Consider the following 21983-nt stretch of genomic DNA (forward strand, 5'->3'; position numbering starts at 1 on the left):
GGAGAGAGGAACACCGGCTTCTTAGACGGAAAAAAAGAGAGCATGAGAAGCACGCGATCGAGGAGATAGAGTGATGTCATAACAGGAATGAGGTTCGTAAATTTTACCAAAAGGTAAAAAAAAAACCTCCCAAGGGTACCAGCCACGAACCGAAACCTGTAAAGAGGATCAGGGGAACATCGTAGTAGAACCGCAGTCGATGCTGAGAATATGGAAAGATCACTTTTCCAAATTATATAACGGCGATGACGAACCGAATTCCGCTGTAAGGGAGAAGAACCACTCAACCGCGGCGACGCAGATCAACAATTCCGCCTACCCGACCTTGACGAAGTGAAGATAGCTATATCTAAACTTAAGTCAAACAAAGCTGCTGGAGCTGACGGCATCGCTGCTGAACTATTCAAAGCAGCAGGCGATGACTTGGTACGGAGCATGCACCAACTCATCTGCAAAATATGGTCGGAAGAAAGCATGCCCGATGAGTGGAATCTCAGTATAGTGTGCCCGATACATAAGAAAGGAGACCCTCTAAACTGCGCCAACTACAGAGGCATCAGTCTCCTTAACTTATAAGATACTCTCTGCCGTATTATGTGAACGTCTGAAGCCATTCGTCAACAACCTGATTGGTCGTTATCAGTGTGGCTTCAGACCAGGAAAGTCCACTATCGACCAAATATTCACACTACGGCAGATCTTGGAAAAAACCCAGGAGCTTCAAATCGATACCCACCATCTCTTTATCGATTTTGAAGCCGCGTATGACAGCATCTATAGGGAAGAGCTCTACCCTAGTTTTGGCATCCCTGTCAAACTTATCCGTTTGTGCAGAATGACGATGGAGAATGTACGCTGCTCTATCAAGGTTGGAAAAGATCTTACCGATGCATTTGATGTCAAAAAAGGTTTTAGACAAGGCGATGCACTGTCATGCGACTTCTCCAACATCTTTCTGGAAAGAATTGTAAAAAAAAACGTCACCATGGACAGCTATAACTTTGAGGTAGTTAAGGACTTTGTCTACCTAGGCACCGCTATTAATGTAGACAACGACACCAGCGCTGAAATCAAACGAAGAATAACTCTTGCAAATCGCTGCTTCTTTGGACTTAGAAGGCAATTGAGAAGTAAAGTCCTCTCTCGAGCATGTAAAATCACCATCTATAAGACACTCATCATCCCGGTTCTCATTTATGGCGCTGATGCCTGGACCCTATCAAAAAAAGATGTTAACTTCTTAGGATGCTTGGAGAGAAAAATTCTTCGGGTGATTTTTGGTCCCGTACGCATAGATGGAGAATGAAGGAGAAGATATAACGACGAACTGTACGGGCTGTACAGCGACACTGACCTAGTTAGCAGAATTAAAGTCCAACGGCTTAGATGGCTAGGTCATGTAGAGCGGATGGACATCAACGCTCCAGCCCGGAAGGTCTACGAATCCAATCCCGAGGGACGGCCGCGGCGGCGCAGTAGAGGAAGACCGCGACTCAGGTGGCGCACCCAGGTGGGAGAGGACCTCAACCAACTTGGTGTGCGAAACTGGAGACAGCTAACTAGGGACCGAGCTGGCTGGAGACGCTTGTTGGTTGAGGCCCAGGTCCGCCCCGGACTGTAGCGCCACCTTAAGTAAGTAACATTAGGCATAAGGGTCTTGAAAGTAAGGCAAGTTTCTAGCATCTGATTGGCCATCTGTCAACAAATTATCTTCAAATTATGGCAACAACTGAAAAGTTAGTCAAGAAAAATCTCCCTAACTATTGAGTCAAGCCTTCTTCTATCAAAATGACACTGAAAGCTGAACTCTATTACTCTATGATTTATTTATTTTTTGCACAACTTCATTTAATACTTTCTGTAAAAAGGTTCCCTGTAAATTTGGAATACAATTCTTTTTCAATACAAAATAAAAATCGTAATGAACTTGTAGTTTGCCTAGAAGTGTTTTGTACGCAACAATATATTTGATATAGTACGAGATACGTAGAAGGAATATCTACCCTCATCTGTTAATTGATAATGATCAATATTTTATCAAAGATATTAATTGGAATAACAATTTGCTTTTGGGTTGCCTAGCCCTGGCTATAACTTGGCCCTAAGGTGCTAAATATTGCAAAACAAAAGTGCATTTTTGAGTTCAATTATCCTTATCTATTATTTACAAAAACCGTGCATATTATGAAATACCATGACATAAGGATGAAATAAAACAGGGTTGCCTACTTATACCCTGACCCCATTAGAAAGTTGCCTGGTTTAAAGAGGTGGGTCTTCGGAGTTAATATGTACACCCTCATCTATTATTTAACCGATTAAGGTGTCAAATGTAAGACAATTTAACTCTAATTCGATTGCCTAGCCAAAACCAGGCTTAACCTAGGTCGTTTGAATGGTTAAGTCTTTGGTAAGCGTACAAAAATGATCTCATGTTTTATTTAGTCAGTTTATTGTTTAAATGAAAGGGTATTAAATTATCTATTTATTAGCATAGTATTAAAATAAATTGGGTGGTGCAACAGTCCGTTGAGAACTAGGGCCTAGTTACTTACTACTCTAATCCATTCCTGTGTGCGTCAGGGATGGAGGGGACCTCAGTTTTAAGCCGAATTCACTTTTCATGACAAGGATTACTCTTGGAGAATTTGTCAATTCACTAACCATCTTGCCACGGGTACTACCTAGCATAAGGTTGCCTTACCAATAGATGGCATAACCTAGGTTTGCCTGCTTTTTTTAATTTTAACAGTTTGGTAAGTATATAAAATTGATCCTGTCTTATTGAATCGGTTTTTGTTTTAAATGAAAGCACATTTAAAAATCCGTCAAAAAGCTTAAGGTCGCTTAGCCAAAAGTTGACCCAACACAGGGTTGCCTGCATTTAAAATGTTAAGTCAACTACTTACCTTCATTCGTTATTGAGTTGGGTTCGTTCTCATATGAAAGGGTATTTAATTCTCTTTCCAACTGTATATGGTTGCAATGCGAAAAGTTGGTCCAACTCAGCTTGTAAGCTTGTGCAAATACTAACATACAAATATTTTCTAAAAGAGAACATGTACAAAAACTGTTTGCGTGATTAAGTGATCTCTATTACTTCCATTATCATCAACACGTTCAGTTATCAATGTACCATATATAACACATAACAAAAACTATTTATTCTATGTTCTATCAAAACATGGGAGGATTTTCATCTAAGCTAAATAATCTATCTCTCTCTCCATTGATGCATCTGATTTTGATATTATGCGTGAGAGTGTCATTTGCTGAGTTAAAAGTTCTTATTCTCCTCAGTTATATACCCCCCGCAAGTGTTGCTGCCTTCTACAAATAACATCTTGATGATATTGATAGGATTGACAACTTGTCACAAAATGAAAATAATTATATTTGTGTACTTGGTGATTTCAATTTACCCAACTTAAATTGGACCATGGTTCATGAGAATAAATTAATGCCAGTTTTAATAAACTCTGAAATTGAACTCATGATGTGTGGTTCTCTGTTTTCTTTAAATTTAAATCAAATGAATAATGTTTTCAATTCAATAAATAGGCTCTTAGACTTAGTTTTTGCTTCTGATAATTTAAATATTAATATTTCTGAAACCCTTCCAATACTCAATAATTCTGTTCATCATACTGCAATAAATGTTTTCATATCTACTTATAATTATGATAATTTCAGTAAATTTAATAACTCAAGAGTCATATTATCGTAAATTTAATGTAAATAATTTGAATTTAACTAAATCTCATCTTAGTAATATATATTGGTTATCTGAGTTCAAAAATTCTAATTTATCAGAACATTTTGGTAAATTAAAAAATATTCTTAACGAAGCTTTGAATAATGTTGTGCCTTTAATTCGAAAAAAAATCAAACTTTAGTCCTAAGTGGTATAATAGCAGGCTTAAGAAGTTAAAGAATGCTAAGAATTTTGTGCATAAACGTTTTAAGCAGTCAAATTTCTATGGTTGACCATACACTTTTTTGTCGTCTGAGGAAAGAGTTTGTTTTCTTGTCTAAATTTTGCAATTACGTACAATTAATGTAGTACCCGTGGCATGATGGTTAGTGCGTTGGACTGTCATGCCTGATGTCTTGGGTTCGATCCCTGCCTATGACATCTAAAAGTCTTTTCACGGGTACTGCCTCTTGCGAGGAATTGACAAATTCTCCAAGAGTAACTCTTGTCATGAAAAAGTGCGTTCTCACATTAGCCGTTCGGATTCGGCATATAAACTGTAGGTCCCCTCCATTCCTGATAACATTACTCGCACACAGGAATGGTTGAGAGTTCTAAGTCACTAGGCCCTATTTCTCAACTGACTGTTGCGCCACCCAATTTATTTTTTTTATTTTGTACAATTAATGAAATCGAACTTGAAATCAAATCCAAAACAATTTTGGAATTATATCAACACAAAGCGCAGAAGTGTTGGATTTCCATCAACGATGCATTTCGACCAGAAATCGTCTTCAGACCCTGAAGAAATTGCAAATATGTTTGCTGACCACTTTGAATCTATTTATAATTTAACAAGTGCAGATACGTTAGATAAATATTATTTTGAATCGCTTCCTTCGATATTTGATTCCTATTTAAGGCATTGTGCTGACGTTCTCTCTGTGCCATTAACAGAATTGTTTAATCAGTCCTTATCTACAGTTACATTTCTTGATGAGTGGAAACTCTCGATTGTAAAACCCATTTTTAAATCAGGGAAGAAAGATAATATTGGGAATTATAGACCTATTAAACTATCTATAATCCCAAAGATACTGAATTGTCTGGTTAAGGAAATTTTTGTCGATTTATTAAGGGGACATGTAAGTGAGTCACAACATGGATTTGATGAAAAGGACGTTCCACTGTATCAAATTTAGTTGTTTTTCGATAAATGCTTTAGGGAAAAATAAACAAATTCATGTAGTTTGTAGGGCCCATAAACTACGCAAACACGTTTGTTCAAACGTGTGTTTGAGCAAACATAGTTTCGCCACACACTACACAAACATGTTTGAGAGATATTAGTTGCGTGACCTTTTTCATGTTAATCAGACCAACCTACGGACACACAGCAATGAGTGATTTAGCATGTGGAGCTTTGATTATTGCCTTGGCTATTAAGAAAAATTGTTCTTCTTGTTTATTTATGTTAACTCTAAATTGGCATCTGTTTGAGCAAAATTCAATACACACCAAACATGTTTGTGCAGCCACGGAAAATTCAAATTCTGTTGATTTTGTTCAAACCGCTTGCGCAAACACGCATCATCACTACACACTTCTCAAACAATTTGCACAAACATTTTTACAACAACAAAATACATTCATTTGTTTAAACAGTTTATATGTTATTATTAATCTATTACACAGATTTTTCTAAAGCATTTAGCCGAGTAAACTTGAAAATTCTTTTGAAGAAACTTGAGTGCTGTGGAGTTTCTGACCCTTTCCTTGGTTGGTTTAAATCTTACTTGTGTGGTCGTAAGCAAATGGTAGTTGTAGATGACATTTGTTCTAAGGAAATAATTGTTACCTCTAGTGTTCCTGAAGGGAGTCATTTGGGACCCCCTATGTTCCTACTTCTTGTAAATGATATGCCTGCCATCTTTGCTGATGACATTAAGTTTTTTGCAATTATTTCTAATTCTGCTGATCGTTTATGCAAAATGATCTTAATAAATTTGTAGCATTTGTGCAAACTAAATGACTTAAAATTAAATATTCAAAAATGCACTTGTATGTCTTATAACCGTTGTTTATACCATATCGTTCCATTGTACTCACTAGACAATGTTATGTTGAAAATTATTCATGAATTTAACGATCTTGGTGTAATATTTGATGAAAAACTTATGTTTCAACTTCACATAAATTCTATAATTTCAAAATCAAATTCTTTGTTGGGATTCATGAAAAGAAATTCTTTGGAATTTACTGATCCATATACTTTAAAATCTCTCTATTCTAGTATTGTTATACCTTCTTTCCTCACCATGGTCTTGCTGTATATGTACGGAATGATGTTGCCTATCAACTTCTACCACAATATGGTCAGTGCACCAACACAAATTTTAATTATATGTGGTTTAAATTCACCGTCCAAAGGCGCATCATTCACACTTGTTTTATATATCGTAGCCCAAGTCTGGATAATAATTCGACTTCTAACGAATTCGATGCGCTGTCCGACTCTATCCAGAGAATTTTATCCCATTTTCCGCACAGTGAGATCGTTGTTACGGGCGATTTCAATGTACATAATTCTTCGTGGCTGCGCTATTCTGGTCAGACAACATCCGAAGGAAGGTATGTCGAGATTTTTGCTGAGTTAAACCACTTGACTCAGTTAGTTGACGAGCCAACTCGGATTCCTGACGTTGCAGGTCAATCCGCCAACACTCTAGACTTGTTTCTTACTTCTGATCCTAATAAATATACTGTCAGTGTATTATCGCCTCTAGGTACATCAGACTATTGTGTCATATCTGCAAATTTCTCATGCCAAAAAACGCCAGTTAAAGTTAAAACCCCTACGAGAACCGTTTGGCAATATGAGAAAGCCAACTGGGACGGTCTCAATGAATTCTTCAGGAGCTTTAACTGGTCACTATGCTTCCTCGATAGTGACGTGGATTCCAGCGCAGATATGATTACAAACTTAATTCTTTGCGGAATGAGAAATTTTATCCCGAATAGGGTGAAATCTATTAAACCCAAAGAAAACTCATGGTTTGATTCGAGCTGTAAAGAGGTTATTAGGATCAAAAATGTAAATTTCCGGAATTACAAAGCCAACCCAACTGAGGAAAACCGGAATAAGTTCAAACAAGCTAGAAAGACCTGTAACGGACATATACGACGCATTAAATTTTTGCATGACCAGAAATTACGGCAAAAAATACTACAATGTCCCAATGGTAGTAAAACTTTCTGGTCATTTGTAAAAAATGTGCGCAACACTACGTCATCGTCAGTTCCTACGCTCGTTTATAATGACACTCCCTACGTAAGCGCGATTGATAAAGCCAATTTGCTTGCAGCACAGTTTGCTGTTAATTCGATGCTGCCAGTGAGTGACATGACTCCGCCTGTACTTGAAAGAGTGAACGATTCTATGGGACGGATCTTCTTTCGCACTCGTTCAGTTACTAGAGTACTTAAAAATCTTGACATTCACAAATCCGCTGGCCCAGATAGTATCCCCGCTATTGTTCTGAAGAGATGTTCTTCAACGCTGGCAAAACCACTGCGTAAACTTTTCCATCTGTCCTACGCTACAGGTCTCTTTCCGAGTGGATGGAAAACTGCATTTATCCAGCCTGTTCCTAAAAAAAGCGAATCCTCCTCACCATCTAACTATCGTCCAATTGCACTTACGTCCCTTCTTTCCAAGGTCATGGAAACACTGATCAATTTTCAGCTTAAGAAATATCTTGAAGAACGGAAGCTTCTTAATGACCGGCAGTATGGCTTTCGTTGCAATAGATCCACTGGTGATCTCATGGTTTATCTCACCGAACAGTGGAACAAATCTTTACATCGTTTTGGAGAAAGTAAGATTATTGCACTTGATATTTCAAAGGCATTTGATAGAGTTTGGCACGAAGCTCTCTTATCGAAAATGCGTGCATTTGGTATTGATGAATCACTTCTTCGTTGGGTTAAAAATTACCTTTCGGACCGTTCAATTCAAGTAGTCTTGGACGGGTTCAAATCTGATATCCACAAAATAAACGCTGGTGTGCCTCAGGGCTCCGTTTTGTCTCCGACACTTTTCCTTATTTTTATAAATGATCTTTTGTCTGAAACTTCTAACCCACTTAATTGTTTCGCTGATGACAGTACCCTCAGCTTTTCATATTCGTTTCTAGATTCTCATCCTTGTTCTTCGGATGTGGACTACCAACGGCAGCGTATGATGAGCTCATTAAATTCTGATCTTGACAGCATTGTGCAATGGGGAATCAAAAACCGTGTAGAATTTAATGCTTCGAAAACTCAATGCTGTCTACTGTCACAAAAGCGTAACCTTTCCCCTATGCCACTATCCATGAGTGGTACTTGCATCGAGGAGACTGAACAGCTTTCAGTCTTAGGTATGTGCATTACAAACCACTTGTTGTGGAGTGATCACATATTTGACATCGCCAAAAATGCTGCTAAGAGTTTAGGTTTTCTTCGAAGGTGCAAGAAGTTTTTTACTCCTACTGATCTGGCTATAATCTATAAAGCCTATATTCGTCCGAAACTCGAGTACAATTCCCATATCTGGGCAGGTGCTCCTATAACCTACTTGAGTCTCCTAGACAGAATTCAAAAGAGAGCTCTAAAAATGATAGGTGACCGTTGTCTAACTGAAACTTTTGTATCTCTGGAGCACCGTCGTAAGGTTTCATGCCTGTCATTATTTTATCGCTACTTTCATAAACAATGCTCTAATGAAATAGCCAGTTGCATTCCTCCCCTCAAACAATTCAACCGTAATACCCGTTCCTCTAGGAATGCTCATCAGTTTACCCTTGAGCCCAATTTTGGACGTACTGTAAAGTACAGAGATTCCTTCTTCAGCCGCACCACACGAATGTGGAATGCTTTACCAGACTCAATGTTTCCCACTCATTACAATATTCAGACATTCAAAACCAATGTGCATCGGTATCTCCTTTCTAATCCTATCCTCCCTTCTTAATTGCTCGCACTGTGATTTATCATGATAAGGGTATTCATATCCCCTTGAGTGCGCGTATAATATAAAAAAAAAAAAAAAAATATGCGTGCGTTGTGTGGAATCCAACAACTCAATCTGATATAACTAAGATTGAAAGAGTATAGAAAAACTTCTTGCGTTTTGCTTTGAAAATTTTTTTTTGGAAATGTTGATATTGTTCAAAATGACTTTTATTAGGAATGCAATCTCTTGAATCGCGTAAAGTAATGTATAGTATAACGTTTGTTCGGCATGTTTTGTGTAACTACATTGATTGTTCTAGCTTGCTCTATTGTTCTATTAATATTTATGCTCTTTCAAGATCATTAAGAGTGAGGCCCTTATTATTGGAAGTTTCACATAGAACTAATTATGGATTGCGTGAACCCTTAAGTCATAGCTGTAAATTATTTAATAATTCTTACTATGTTCTAGATATAAGTTTGCTAAGAGATTTAATACATTTTAAAGACTTTTATAAATGTTATATATGTACATATATATTGTTATATTTAATTATCAAATCTGTTGATGTATATCGTAGAGAAGAATAAATAAATACCACAGACAACAAGCACACTGGGTGCTTCTTCGATGGTCTTTGGTGCTACAAAATTGCACATCTCCTAAATGAGGTTCTTTCGGGAGATCGATATGACATATGACTTATTTTTTTTTTTGGACACAGATTTTATTTTGTTTTCGGTTGCAAATCTGTACGATTATGTAAATGTTAAAGATAAGATATAAGATCCAGTTTGTCGACGCTATTTATGTGCATATTATAGCAAGACACCATCTTCCGAATTTCAACATCTTTTCGAGAACCATCGTTTCGTCGTCCTTGAACTTACACGCATGAGTTCGGATCATGCAAATTAGACAGAACAGTGACGGCCCTTTTATCCATCCACTTCATAAAAGATAAGCCGGTGTCACTAACTTTCCAATCATTTTCCCCCCTCTTCTTTTGCTTATCACTTTTGATATTGGTTGGCAAAAATATACGATTTTGACGCACTGTTCCACACGCGTTCATATTTTTTTTTTCTCAACGAAGTTTCCTTTTTTTACCGGTGTATAAATCAAATCGAAGAACGTATCCACTACAGGTACACAGCATTCAAACCTTGAACCCTCTCTTGATTGGATTTTTTGGGCATGTATTGAATAAGAGTAGAACGTCCTTCAGGGGACCAAAGAAGAACATTGCAGCAAGAATATAAAAGAAACTATTTTTTGTAACATACCTTTAAATTGTATCATGGATTCATCAAGAAATTGTCCAGGATGAAAAAAGAATCGAAACCTCTGTTCCAAAAAATCCAATAATGGTTGAAGTTATTGAATCCTGGATATCCTTTTCTGGGCACAAGCGACGAATTGTTCAAGTGCAAGTTTCCCAAAAGCCAATCAAACCATTTTACTGGCATAACATTAGCAATGAAAGAATCGTGCAGTTGAGGCCGAGGATACCAATAATCTCTATAGCTTCCTTGAGGCTTGATACCCATTAGAAAATTGATTCCAATAAAAGCTTTTATTTCAGAATCATTTATTGAAAGTGCCCGATTGCTTAGCAAAAAGATTTCTTTGAAATTGAGATTAATAATTTCTTTTGTAATTATACACTCCGCTCCTCTTGAATAGAAACAAACTTTTTTCTTACTATCGAAACGTGTAGCACTTTGGTAAATTTCTAAATTCACCTCTTTGTTTTAGTTCCTATAAGAGGAATCTATTGCAAATTAAACTGCATGGTCAGAATATTTCAGGAAAATACCATTAGGTTATTTTTTAACAGAAGCAGACAGAAGAAAGATTATTAGGCTGGCCTCCAATTCAAGCGACTCTGCTGCTAAAATCAAGGCGAAGAGTGGTATTGTAGCTAGTCTTAACACTATTAGACGTGTCATTCGTAGGTCACAACATTTAAAGCGCCTTAAATTGAAGAAAAAACGACCATTAAATCCAATACGCCGAAAAATAGAACAGATTTTTGCAGAGGGAATATGACGTGGAAGGAAGAGTGGACAAAAGTGATGTTTTCTGACGAAACGGGTATAATTTCTATTTTCATGACATGAGAAAGGAACCAAGGTTTTTGAAACGCGACCACCATAGCCGAGAAGGCGGTGTAATGGTGTAGGGGCAATTTCCTGGTTTGGAACAGTTGATCTGGAGTTTGCCACGTTGAAAATGACGGCAAACTCCTACAAGCAAATATTGCAAGAAGCTTTCCCTAAGGTTACCAATGTATTTGGACCAATTCCATGGACTTTTCAACAAGACAACGCGCCAATCCACAACGCAAGGATCATTAAAAGTTGGATAGCCGAGAAAAATGTTACCTTACTTCAATGGCCACCGTACTCCCCGGACCTAAATATGAATTTATATATTTATTAAAGCGCTGCACGGTCTGATAGTAAAAAAAAAGTTTGTTTCTATTCAAGTGGAGCGGAGTGTATTGCTAAATATTGAGTAAGCGTCATGGTTTTCTAAATTTTCATGTTTGTTGACTAAATATTCACCTGCTGGTTGCACTGTATGTTTTTTTCTCCAATTTGGTGGAACAAAAACAAATGACACTGGTAAATTTGTTCTCAATTCACTAAGAACAATTTCTTCTTCACTAACAATTGGCAACATTTTGACCACTTTCATAACCTTCAAGAGCTTCGACATTTTCAATAAATTAGTCCTCGATTATTATGTCAAACATATGTTGAAGACCGCTGTCTTCGTTTTCAAATACGTCGTTAATGATAAATTCTTCTTTATGGCAAAAAATGTTTTTATCAAACAGATATACCTGGTTGAAAAATAAATAACTTTTAACAAAATTAGATCACGATCAAACTAAAGTGGAGAAATTGTAAAAACCGTTAGACCATTTTGACATTTCGAAAAAGTGGACACAAACTACTCAATTATTCCTCTCACACTTAAAACATATTTTTTGTATTGTAGACATTGGTTTCAATTTCAATAGAAATGTGATATTTAGTTTCTACCATTAATATCTTGATAAAATATTGGTCATTCAGCCCAATTCTAAATGGCAATTCCCGGGGAAATATTTCCCTTTTCCCTACTCTCTCATTCTAAATTAAAAATTCCCGGGGATTTTGTTCCCTTTTCAATTTCCCTTATTCTAAACAAGTTCGAAAATGGGAAAACATACTCCGGGAAAAAAAGTAGCTATTCTAAATGTCGAAAAAAGGGAAAATACGAATTCATTCGGCGCGAGTTTGTTCCCGACAATTGAATCTTTTTTTTTGAAATAATAATTGATAACATTTCAAATATGTAAAGGTCAAAAACAACAAACAAGGGTCAGCTTGAAATACTTTTAAATTTGATGGAGGCTAAACGCGATATTGCGTGTGGCTTCCACAAGAAAACAAAGGAGGAAGTGGCATTGTTTTGGCAAATGGTGGAAAATAAGCTGAATTCGTGTGGACCACCAAGAAAGACACAAACAGAATGGAAAAAAGTAAACATTTAAACAAAAATTCAGTAGATTTATTTTTATAAACATATATTTACATGTACATATATAATAATAGGTTTGGAGTGATCAGAATGCAAGGAAAAGGAAATCCAATAAAGACAATTTAAAGCCAGCAAAAAAAAAACCATTTCCTCTCCATTCCCAAACGGAATTGCTTGCTGAAGAATAACTCCTATCTTTGGAAATCGAACCTGTCCAGGCAGAAGCAACGCCAATTCCACAAAGATCTTCTCGACCGCAAGCAAGTACAAGTGCCCACTTCTCATGCCATTTAAATACTCCTGCTCAAAATGGGCCCTTGACGCGCTTATATTCCAAATGAAAGAATCATGACACGCGCCTGGATGGGAGGCATCAACGTATTGAATTCTTAGTTGATCATCACAAACTAGCATAACATTTAGGCTATATGTTCCCTTTCTGTTATAATATAAATGTACAGATGGGGCAATGATCCGAACGTGCGTTCCATCAACGCACCCTACAATGCCAGGAAAGTTATGTTTTGAGTAGAAGGCCAGCGCAACTCTTCTTTTTTCTGCGGTCGTGTGGCATACTTTTATCCATTCTGGACATAGTTGCTCCTCCAAAACGTTTAAGACTTCGGCAAGCACTTTGCTAAAACTAGGTTGGGCCAGTCCAACATTGTAGTCTTTTCCCACCCCCACAAGCACTCAATTTTGTTATTGGTGGAATCGTAAAACTTTTTTTAGCTGGATCACAGGACCTAGAGAGAATATCCAGCAAATACTTAAAGACAACCTTGTTAACTCTATAATACTTTTGAAACCTAAGAATCAAGTTGTTTAATGAAACTAGAAAAACAAATTTAGAATAAATCTTTGTGAATTTACAAGTACTTACAACCATTGAGGCAACTCCAGAGGGTTCGAACTGTCCCTCAAGGATCTTCTAGCTCCTCTTCAAAAAAGATTCTTGCTGCAGTACTGAACATTTTTTAATTTAATTTACTTATACATAATATATGCATTTATTTATGCATAAATATCAATTTCAAAATGTTTGTTTTCCTTTTCTGAAACTGTTGTACACCTATGTACATTCTTGTGTCAAATATATCGGAACAGCTGTTTCGAACATACAAAATTTTCGTTCCCGATTTCGAAGGGAACAACTGTCTCCCGGGGAATTCGGAATAGGAGAATTTTACTCTCAGGAGATCAAGTCTCCCGGGGAATTGTTTTCCCCGGGAATATTAAGAATAGGCTGATTACCAAATAACAAATGAGAGTTGATATTCCTTCTACGTATTTTAGACTAATATAGTCTTTGTACGATGAACTAAAGGTAGAGGTAAGTGAAGTAAAGTTCTCAGTTTGGACTTCATGACACTTGAGCATTTTGGAATTCCCGATGACTTTATATTGGAAAAAGGTGATCTTTTACATTTAACTTTTCCTTTCCTAAAATGTTACTTTAACCGAACATTCCATTCCCTATTGATAATAACGACCTAAAAATAAATTGTTGTTTTCTCCTCATAGCTAACTTCAACAATGATGATAGTTTGTGATGCTCGATCAGTAAATTTGCCAATAAACGTCTTGAATTATTGGATTGCATATTAGTTTGTGATGATAACCTTTAACTTTGTTTTTATTTGTGTTATGACAATAACAATCACAACCCATAGTGATATTTTAAAGGCCTGGCTGTGGTTCTGATAAGCAAGAATTTAAGCAAGTCTAGAACTCAGTTCAAAGCATTGAACTTACATTGAAAACAAAAAAATAATAAAAGAAAACACAAAATTCATTTTACCTTACGACACATAATTTATTTCCGATGATCAGAAACTTAAAACGTATCTTCTACAAGTTATTTTAATTTTATCATTTTACACTTGGTGTTGTAATATAATATTAATTTTTTAATTATACTCAACGCTTTGCAACTCGTAACGGATTATTTTTAAAATATTTTTGTTTGTAACTTAACAATGGTGTGTATTAAAATTGAATTTTATAATTTAAATGAGAGCGCATTGGTAGTGGGGGCGTTCTTTGCTGAGTTTGTTTGTGTGTTTATATTTCTCTCTCCCAAGGGACATATTTAATCCTTGCTTTGCATGTGCTTGATCAAGTCAATGACACGGTTGGAGTAACCGAACTCGTTGTCGTACCATGAAATGAGTTTGACGAAGTTGTCGTTCAATGAGATACCGGCCTTGGCATCAAAGATGGAAGAGTGGTTGTCACTGATGAAATCAGATGAGACAACTTCCTCCTCGGTGTAGTCGAGGATTCCCTTGAGGGGACCTTCGGCAGCTTCCTTAACCTTCTGCTTGATGGCTTCGTATGAGGCTGGTTTGCCCAAACGGACAGTCAAATCGACGACGGATACGTTGGCGGTTGGGACACGGAAGGCCATGCCAGTAAGTTTGCCATTCAAGGCTGGAATGACTTTGCCGACAGCCTTAGCAGCACCAGTAGCAGCTGGGATGATGTTCTGGGCAGCACCACGACCATCACGCCACAACTTGCCAGATGGACCATCGACGGTCTTTTGGGTGGCGGTGGTTGCGTGAACAGTTGTCATCAGACCTTCAACAATTTCAAAGTTGTCGTTGATGACCTTGGCCAATGGAGCCAAGCAGTTGGTGGTGCAACTGGCGTTGGAGACAACCTTCATTGATGGATCGTAAGCATCCAAGTTGACTCCGCACACGAACATGGGTGCGTCGGCTGATGGGGCAGAGATGATGACCTTCTTGGCACCACCGTTCAAATGAACTGAAGCCTTTTCAATGGTTGTGAAGACACCAGTCGATTCGACAATGTATTCAGCGCCAGCGCTGGCCCATTTGATGTCCTTGGGGTCTCGTTCGCTGAAGACGGTGATCTTCTGTCCGTTGACGACCAAGCAGCCACCTTCGGCGGTAACGGTTCCCTTGAAGCGACCGTGGGTTGAATCGAATTTGAACAAGTAAACCATGTAGTTGACATCAATGAAGGGATCGTTGACAGCTACAACGGTGGCACCCTTTAAGATGGCGGCACGAAGGACCAAGCGTCCGATACGTCCGAATCCGTTAATACCAATTTTCGACATGATGATTTATTGTTTTTAAACTGAAAATATACAAGAAAACAGAACAATATTTTAATAACAATTTAAAAAAAAATTAACTTAAGTTATCTTAAAATACATAGAAGACAGTTTCTCAAGAAGATTTTCCAACAGACAATCGAAGAAAAAGGAATAGTATTTCCTTGACTGCGAGTAATAAATCTTTGTCAATAGCTAGAAAGGTATAGTCTAAAAATTGCACTTTAAGTTTTTAATTTGGTGTGACGGCCAACAACTTGAATCTATAACACTTGCTAAATATTGTACTAATTCAGTATTAAGTCACAAGACAAAAAAACTGATTATTTTGATATTAACATCTTGAGTTCATTAAGTCTGTGTAAATAGTTTCTGACTTAAGACCTTTTTTCCTAACGTCAAAGAAATGTGAACGCTACAAAAAGATATTTTTGGTGCCCAAAAGACAGAGAGTCCCATTGGAAAAGAATATTTAAAATTATCAAATGTACTTTTTCTTGTTAAGAGAAGAGGTGGCTCAGTTGGTTTGAGATTGTGTTTAAAAATCAAGTTTTTGGACTTTACCTATGTTGGTATACATTTCTGGAATAAATAGTTATTTCCAATGTAGACATTTTGGATTAACAACGCTTTCTAACGCTAAGGAAGAAATGCATTCGGTCACACGTAATACAGCCACACGAGCGTAACTCATTACCCCAAGATTAAAAACTAAATTGAACAAGATTTGTGGATATTCTAAGACTTTAAGCTGATTTAATAATATCCGTTGGAGAGTTCTTCAACATTTCTAATGGTTTTGGTTGGGTAATTTAAAGTCCATTTAAAAGAAAAGCATATTTGTATTGGACAACGGGTACGACACACTGGGGTAACTTATTTCACCATCATTTGTCTTAAGAAACAAGCAGTTTAAAAAAAAAAAAAAAACAAAATAAATATTTTTCGACTAAAAAATGCAAAGTTCGGAAAGCTTTTATCAGCAAAACGGCAGGATGGCTGGATTTTTGGAAACGTTTGTATCAAATAATGTTAATTAGTATGTGTTTTGCTTGCGTTACAAACGAAACAATACTTTTTTAAAGTATTGAGATATCCTGAATTGAAATATCACGTTTAAAATTTTCTATTACATCAAGTTTTTGAAATATTAACCTTCAAAAATGGTAAAGACAGCCAAGACTTTAAGGCTAAGTTCAAACACAAAATATTCCTTAACAATAAATTGTATGATTATTTAGCAAATTACAAATCTTAATCTTCTAGATAAAGTTCAAATCATTTTGTGCCTCATTTAATTTTAGTAATTTCTCATTAGTTATGAAATCCATTTATCATGGGCCTCTATCAAAGGTTTTGAAAAACAAATTAATTTCTTTGTTTCCTAATACTTCATTTTTGAGTTAATATTTTGTGCCGATCTCAGAAATATCTGTTTTTAAAATTAGTTTTATATTTTTGCTTCAATATATACCAAAAACTTGATTTGATACCGTTTTAGCATAATGTTTCAGCGTTCGTTCAAGACTTATGTATAGCAGGTGAAGACTGAAAACTTATGAGGTGTTTTTGAAAAATAAGTGAGATAACGAGTTTTTAAGAGGTATATTGAAGTTAAGGGATTGAAGATTTGGAATTGAAAAAAAAAATACTTTATAAATGTACATAGCCTCAAAAAGCCTATAATAATGGGCGCATTCGTAAATCTAGTGACTACGTAGTCAAAATTCAACTTGCTTTGTGAATGTAAAACTACAGGAACTGTCATATTAGTGACAAATGCAAATTTGTAAAATTGTATTTTTGGTTTGATAATTTTAACCAATTTTAACCAACCAACGTAGTACCCGTGGCATGATGGTTTGTGCGTTGGACTGTCATGCAAGGGGTCTTGGGTTCAATCCCTGCCTGTGCCACCTTAATTTAAAAACAAAATTAATTTTCGCGGGTACTGCCTCTTGCGAGGAATTGACAAATCCTTCAAGAGTAATTCTTGTCATGAAAAAGTGCTTTCTCAAACTAGCCGTTCGGATTCGGCATAAAATTGTAGGTCCCCTCCATTCCTGACAACATTACTCGCACACAGGAATGGTTGAGAGTTGTAAGTCACTAGGCCCTGGTTCACAACGGACTGTTGCGCCACCCCATTTGATTTGATTTGAATTTTAACCAACCGTTTGTGTTTTTCAATTCAATAAAATCAATTTTAAGTTTTATTGACTTATAAAAGGATATAGTCCAAAAATTTGACGTAATAGGTTGATTATGAAGTAAGATTCGAACTAAAACCTATGAAAAAGTATAATATGTGTAAAATTTACATCGGGCTAATTTATTTATTTCGAATGCCTACAATCTTATTTCTTGGCTGGCCCTTGGTAAAACCTATTTCGAATTGAAAGCTGTTCTATTTGACCGCTGAACATCTTCTTTACAAAATTGATATATTCGGCAGCCGAAATACGCATGAAAGTGGCTTAAAATCTGTCCAAATAAATAGAAAGCAGAACCGTTGTTCCAAGCCACTTAAGAACTTTAAAGAAGTAAATCTATTTTCACTTTACTAAATATTGCACTCAGAAAGTGAAGGAACCGGTTCTGGTTATTACTCATCCAGCCAGTGTTGGAGAATAGACTCGATCTATTATTTAAAAACGATTCTGGGGAGTCATTCCGTAATTTCCGAAACGATAATCGTCAAAACGATTATCATTAACGATATCGTCAATAATTTGCTTCACGTAACTTTATCACTATCGTCTCGTTCAATCGTTTTCAGTATAAGTTCGTTGAGTATATTATACTATGACTGAAATGTCAAAATGAACTCAACGAAAGATAATGCTTCTTCAATAGCTTGAAAATGTTATTAAACTTGGGTTTTCTCTATAAAAAATTTTGAAAATTTGCAAAAAATGTATTGTTCATAAACATGCCACCTATTTTGTGATGTTTATTTTTATTGTCACTTTTTGAGTTATAATTTGTTGCCGCCGAAGATAAAACAATAATATCAAAATGTTTGTCCAATGTCTGATATTTTTGTAAATCAGCTGCAGTAATAAATCCAATTTAGTCCAAGGGAAGGAAGTGAAGACTTCATTTTATCCACAGGGAACATAACTTGGCTTTAAAAATATTTGTTTGTTTCCAAAACTAATTTGGATTAGTGCTGTGTGCAAGAGCGATACAAAAGTCGTTGCCTGTCGAATATACCAATGTTCCTACGCCCAAAAGTTTCAATAGTTACAACAAATTTTAATATTGAATGTATGTATATACATTATGTATGCAGAACGACAACCGTCTTGCAAATTTATTGTTTATAATATCATTATAAAGTCCTCTTTTGCAATTCCAAAACTACAATTGTTTTATTTATTTAATAACAATTAGGAGAGATTACTAATGCTTGTATATAAAAAATGCGTAACAGAATTCATTGTATATTTTTGCGTTTTTATTTTTATTTTGTAACAAAACTTAACTACACCGAAACTTGTTTGCTTCAATTTGCTTAGTTGTCAATGGAAATTAATAGCAGACGATACCTACTTAGCTATCGTGCAAACGCTATCGTTTTGACGATATCACTTTGACGATTATCGTCTTACGTGAAGTGAGACTATCGTCGAAACGATATCGTCTGACGATAATTGTTTTACGGAATGACCCCCCTGGAATAATGTGTAAAAATAATAAATAAGGTGATTTATTCACTTGAAAAAACAAATTTTAAAATATATTTAATCACGAAAATTTGTTTTCATATTGGGCAGGTTCAGGCACAATTCCATTTTATGTATTCTGTAAAAAGGTTCCTTCTCAATTTAGAAAAAAAATAAGTAATATTTCTTTACAATACAAAAGACAAATCGTAATCGACTTGTAGCTTGTCTGAGGAGTGTTTTTTAGACAATAATGTGTTTGGTAGTTCTTGTACTATGAACTTAAAGTAGTGGTTTGCGAAGTAAAGTTCTGAATTTGAAATTCATGACACTGCAAATGAAGTCCCTTATGTTGCCTGAACCTGCCCATTATTAACACTTTTAGGATTGGCCGTGGGTTACATTGCTCAGACGAGGAAAGAGAGTTGATGAAAATTATAAAAATTAAGGCAAATCATTGGTGGAAATTGCAAGCCTAATGAATTGCCCTAAAAAAAAGTATTTACCACTCTTTGTTTTGAACCACAACAGGAGAAGCAAAAACGAGCAACTTTTTGAGACGTTTGATGCCTTTTTGGCACGGGAAGATTTAGGAAGGAGTTAAATGCACAAGTCAAAAGCATAACGATTCGAATTAAGCTTATAGAAATGGATTTGAGGGCGCAGTCTACATGAAAAGTTCCACTGCTTAGCCAAAGAAATATCAAAAATGGAATCACTTTTCAAAGACGAATTAATACGGCCCAACTGTAAAAATGTCCTGTGGTCGGAAAATATACGATAAAGGGCTTTAAGTATGGTGGTGGCAACATTGTGCTTTGGGAATGTTTTTCAGCTTCACCCGTGGGACCAATTTATTGGATTAAGGATGCTTTGAAAGTATTATGTTTCAATTTGCCGTAGAAACCATGCCGTAAATGTGAAAGTAAATGAAGGACAATGACTCCCGACTTGCAAAAACTGATTCAAAGAGAACAAAGTCCATCTAATAAAATGGCTGTCACAATCCCGGGAATTAAAACCCATAGAGCATCTATGGGGAATATACAAAAAAGGACTTGGTTGAATTAAATCCAAAAACAAAGATAAGGAGCTGGTACACTACAGAACCCTTCACTTGTGCAACGTTAATGGATTGCATGGCTCGTAGATGCTACGAAGCTTAAAAAATCGTGGTGGTACAATAAAATATTAGAACAAACTTATATTTTATTGTTTTAGTTTAAGAAAAACTGTGTTAATTAGTTTTAAGTCTGTCGTTACTATGGTTTTTCCTATGGAAATAAATAATTATAATTATTTGAACCGTACTTTTAAAAACTGTAATACATACTTAAAAAATAGTGCATTACAACGAAGGATATTTAAGCATTACAAACAAACCAGGTTGTTTCCATTATTTTTTCCATGACCGTAAATATTCTTTTTTAATTAATTAATTCTCAAATTAAGGGCCAATTCAATTTTAATAGACCTATGCCCAATGGTACATATTTTAGTATCTACCTAAATAGCTACCATGTAAATGGGTATAACTTTGAAATAGAAGCAAGGTCACTTTTTATATACTTTTAAAAATATAAGTATACATACACAATTGTACCCATCATACCCTACAAAATAACGATACCAAATTATATGTTTTTTAAAACAAAACTATAAACTTTAAACAATTGGTTTTCTGTAGTAATTGTTTATATTTTTACCATAAATTATAGCAACTATAAAAATCAAATTTAATGTTAAAAAAGGCAATTTTATAGCCACCCTGTATCAGTTTTGTAAAGATGTTCATCTAATCACGGGGAATTGAATGAGAAATGAAATCAGAGAATGAATTTTTTTGAATTCATTAAAATCGGAATTTTCCGAGATAAAACAAAACTTGTTCTAGCTACATATGTACATATTTGCAAAATTCACCGGTAAAAGTTTTAGCTTTCTGTGTAGGCAAAGTACTTATTTAATAAAAATACGAATTGATTGAAATTATCAAGTAATTTATTAAAGAGCACGTCAGTGTATCAATAGATAGCTATGCATGTAACACACCCCACTTAGAAAAAATGAAACACATTTTTCCTTTCTAGGAAGGTCATTAAAGGTCATAGGAAAAAATTACCGATGAATTATGACTTATTTTTGGACATATTTGCACAGAAAGTTTTACGAACAATTAGAATTTTTACAAATAAGAACGTTTTTTTTAAAAAAGGAATGAAGATAAAACCCGAGATTTAGCAGAAATTATTACGCAGTAATGATAAGAAGTAGGTAACTCATCATGTTCATAGATTGATGCGTTAATTGCATAATTTTATTGTAATTAAAAATTCATTTAAGAGGAAACTTATTTTTTAAACAAAAGATAAAAAAGACAACAATAATTAAGAATTAATTAAAAATATGTACATATGTATGTAAGCATATTTAACTATATTTTCTTTTCACTTTATCACAGTAGGCAAAGATTTTAGTACTTACCAAATTCACAAAAATATAGAACCGACAAAATGCACAACTTCACTCTACGACTGATAGACGACGAGTGTCAAATCAAGGGCAAATTTATATCTTCTTTTCTTAGAGAAAGCTTTTAACGAAAATTACCGGTGGGTGAGTAGCTTTTTATTGCAGAACATATATTTTTACCGTTCATAATGTTGGTGTTTTACTGTTGTCTCATTTGTTTAAAAGCTTTTTATTTGTCTCTTTTTGTTTTCATCGGTAAATTGATTAGGTGGACAGTTTTATATATTTAGAATTAGCAATAAGTTAACTTGAGAAATCACATTTCAATGTTTTGAATTTGAATGCAACTTTTTATATAAACCCTATAGTGATACTACAAACAAAATAATAGTTTTTTAAAGGGTTAAGATGTCCTGAATTCGAGTCATACCTTTAAATTTTTCATCAGGTTTTTAAACTATGCCCTTTTAAAAATGCTTACTAAGTTAAAACTCAAAATATCTCCTAACAATGTTTTGTATAATGATTTTG

At 35.4% G+C, this 21983-nt stretch overlaps 1 protein-coding gene across 1 annotated transcript; it reads right to left on the reverse strand.

Annotated features, from left to right (window-relative positions):
- Nucleotides 1-14015: 14015 nt before the first annotated feature.
- Nucleotides 14016-21610, reverse strand: LOC129949431 (glyceraldehyde-3-phosphate dehydrogenase 2). Its single transcript, XM_056060885.1, has 2 exons — nt 21465-21610; nt 14016-15335 (listed from the first exon to the last, which is right to left on the reverse strand). The coding sequence occupies exon 2, from the start codon at nt 15313-15315 to the stop codon at nt 14317-14319; it is 999 nt and encodes a 332-aa protein (XP_055916860.1). The 5' UTR covers nt 15316-15335; nt 21465-21610; the 3' UTR covers nt 14016-14316.
- Between the last annotated feature and the right edge of the window lie 373 nt (nt 21611-21983).

Source organism: Eupeodes corollae, chromosome 3 (assembly GCF_945859685.1).
Source record: "Eupeodes corollae chromosome 3, idEupCoro1.1, whole genome shotgun sequence".
Lineage (NCBI taxonomy): Eukaryota > Metazoa > Arthropoda > Insecta > Diptera > Syrphidae > Eupeodes > Eupeodes corollae.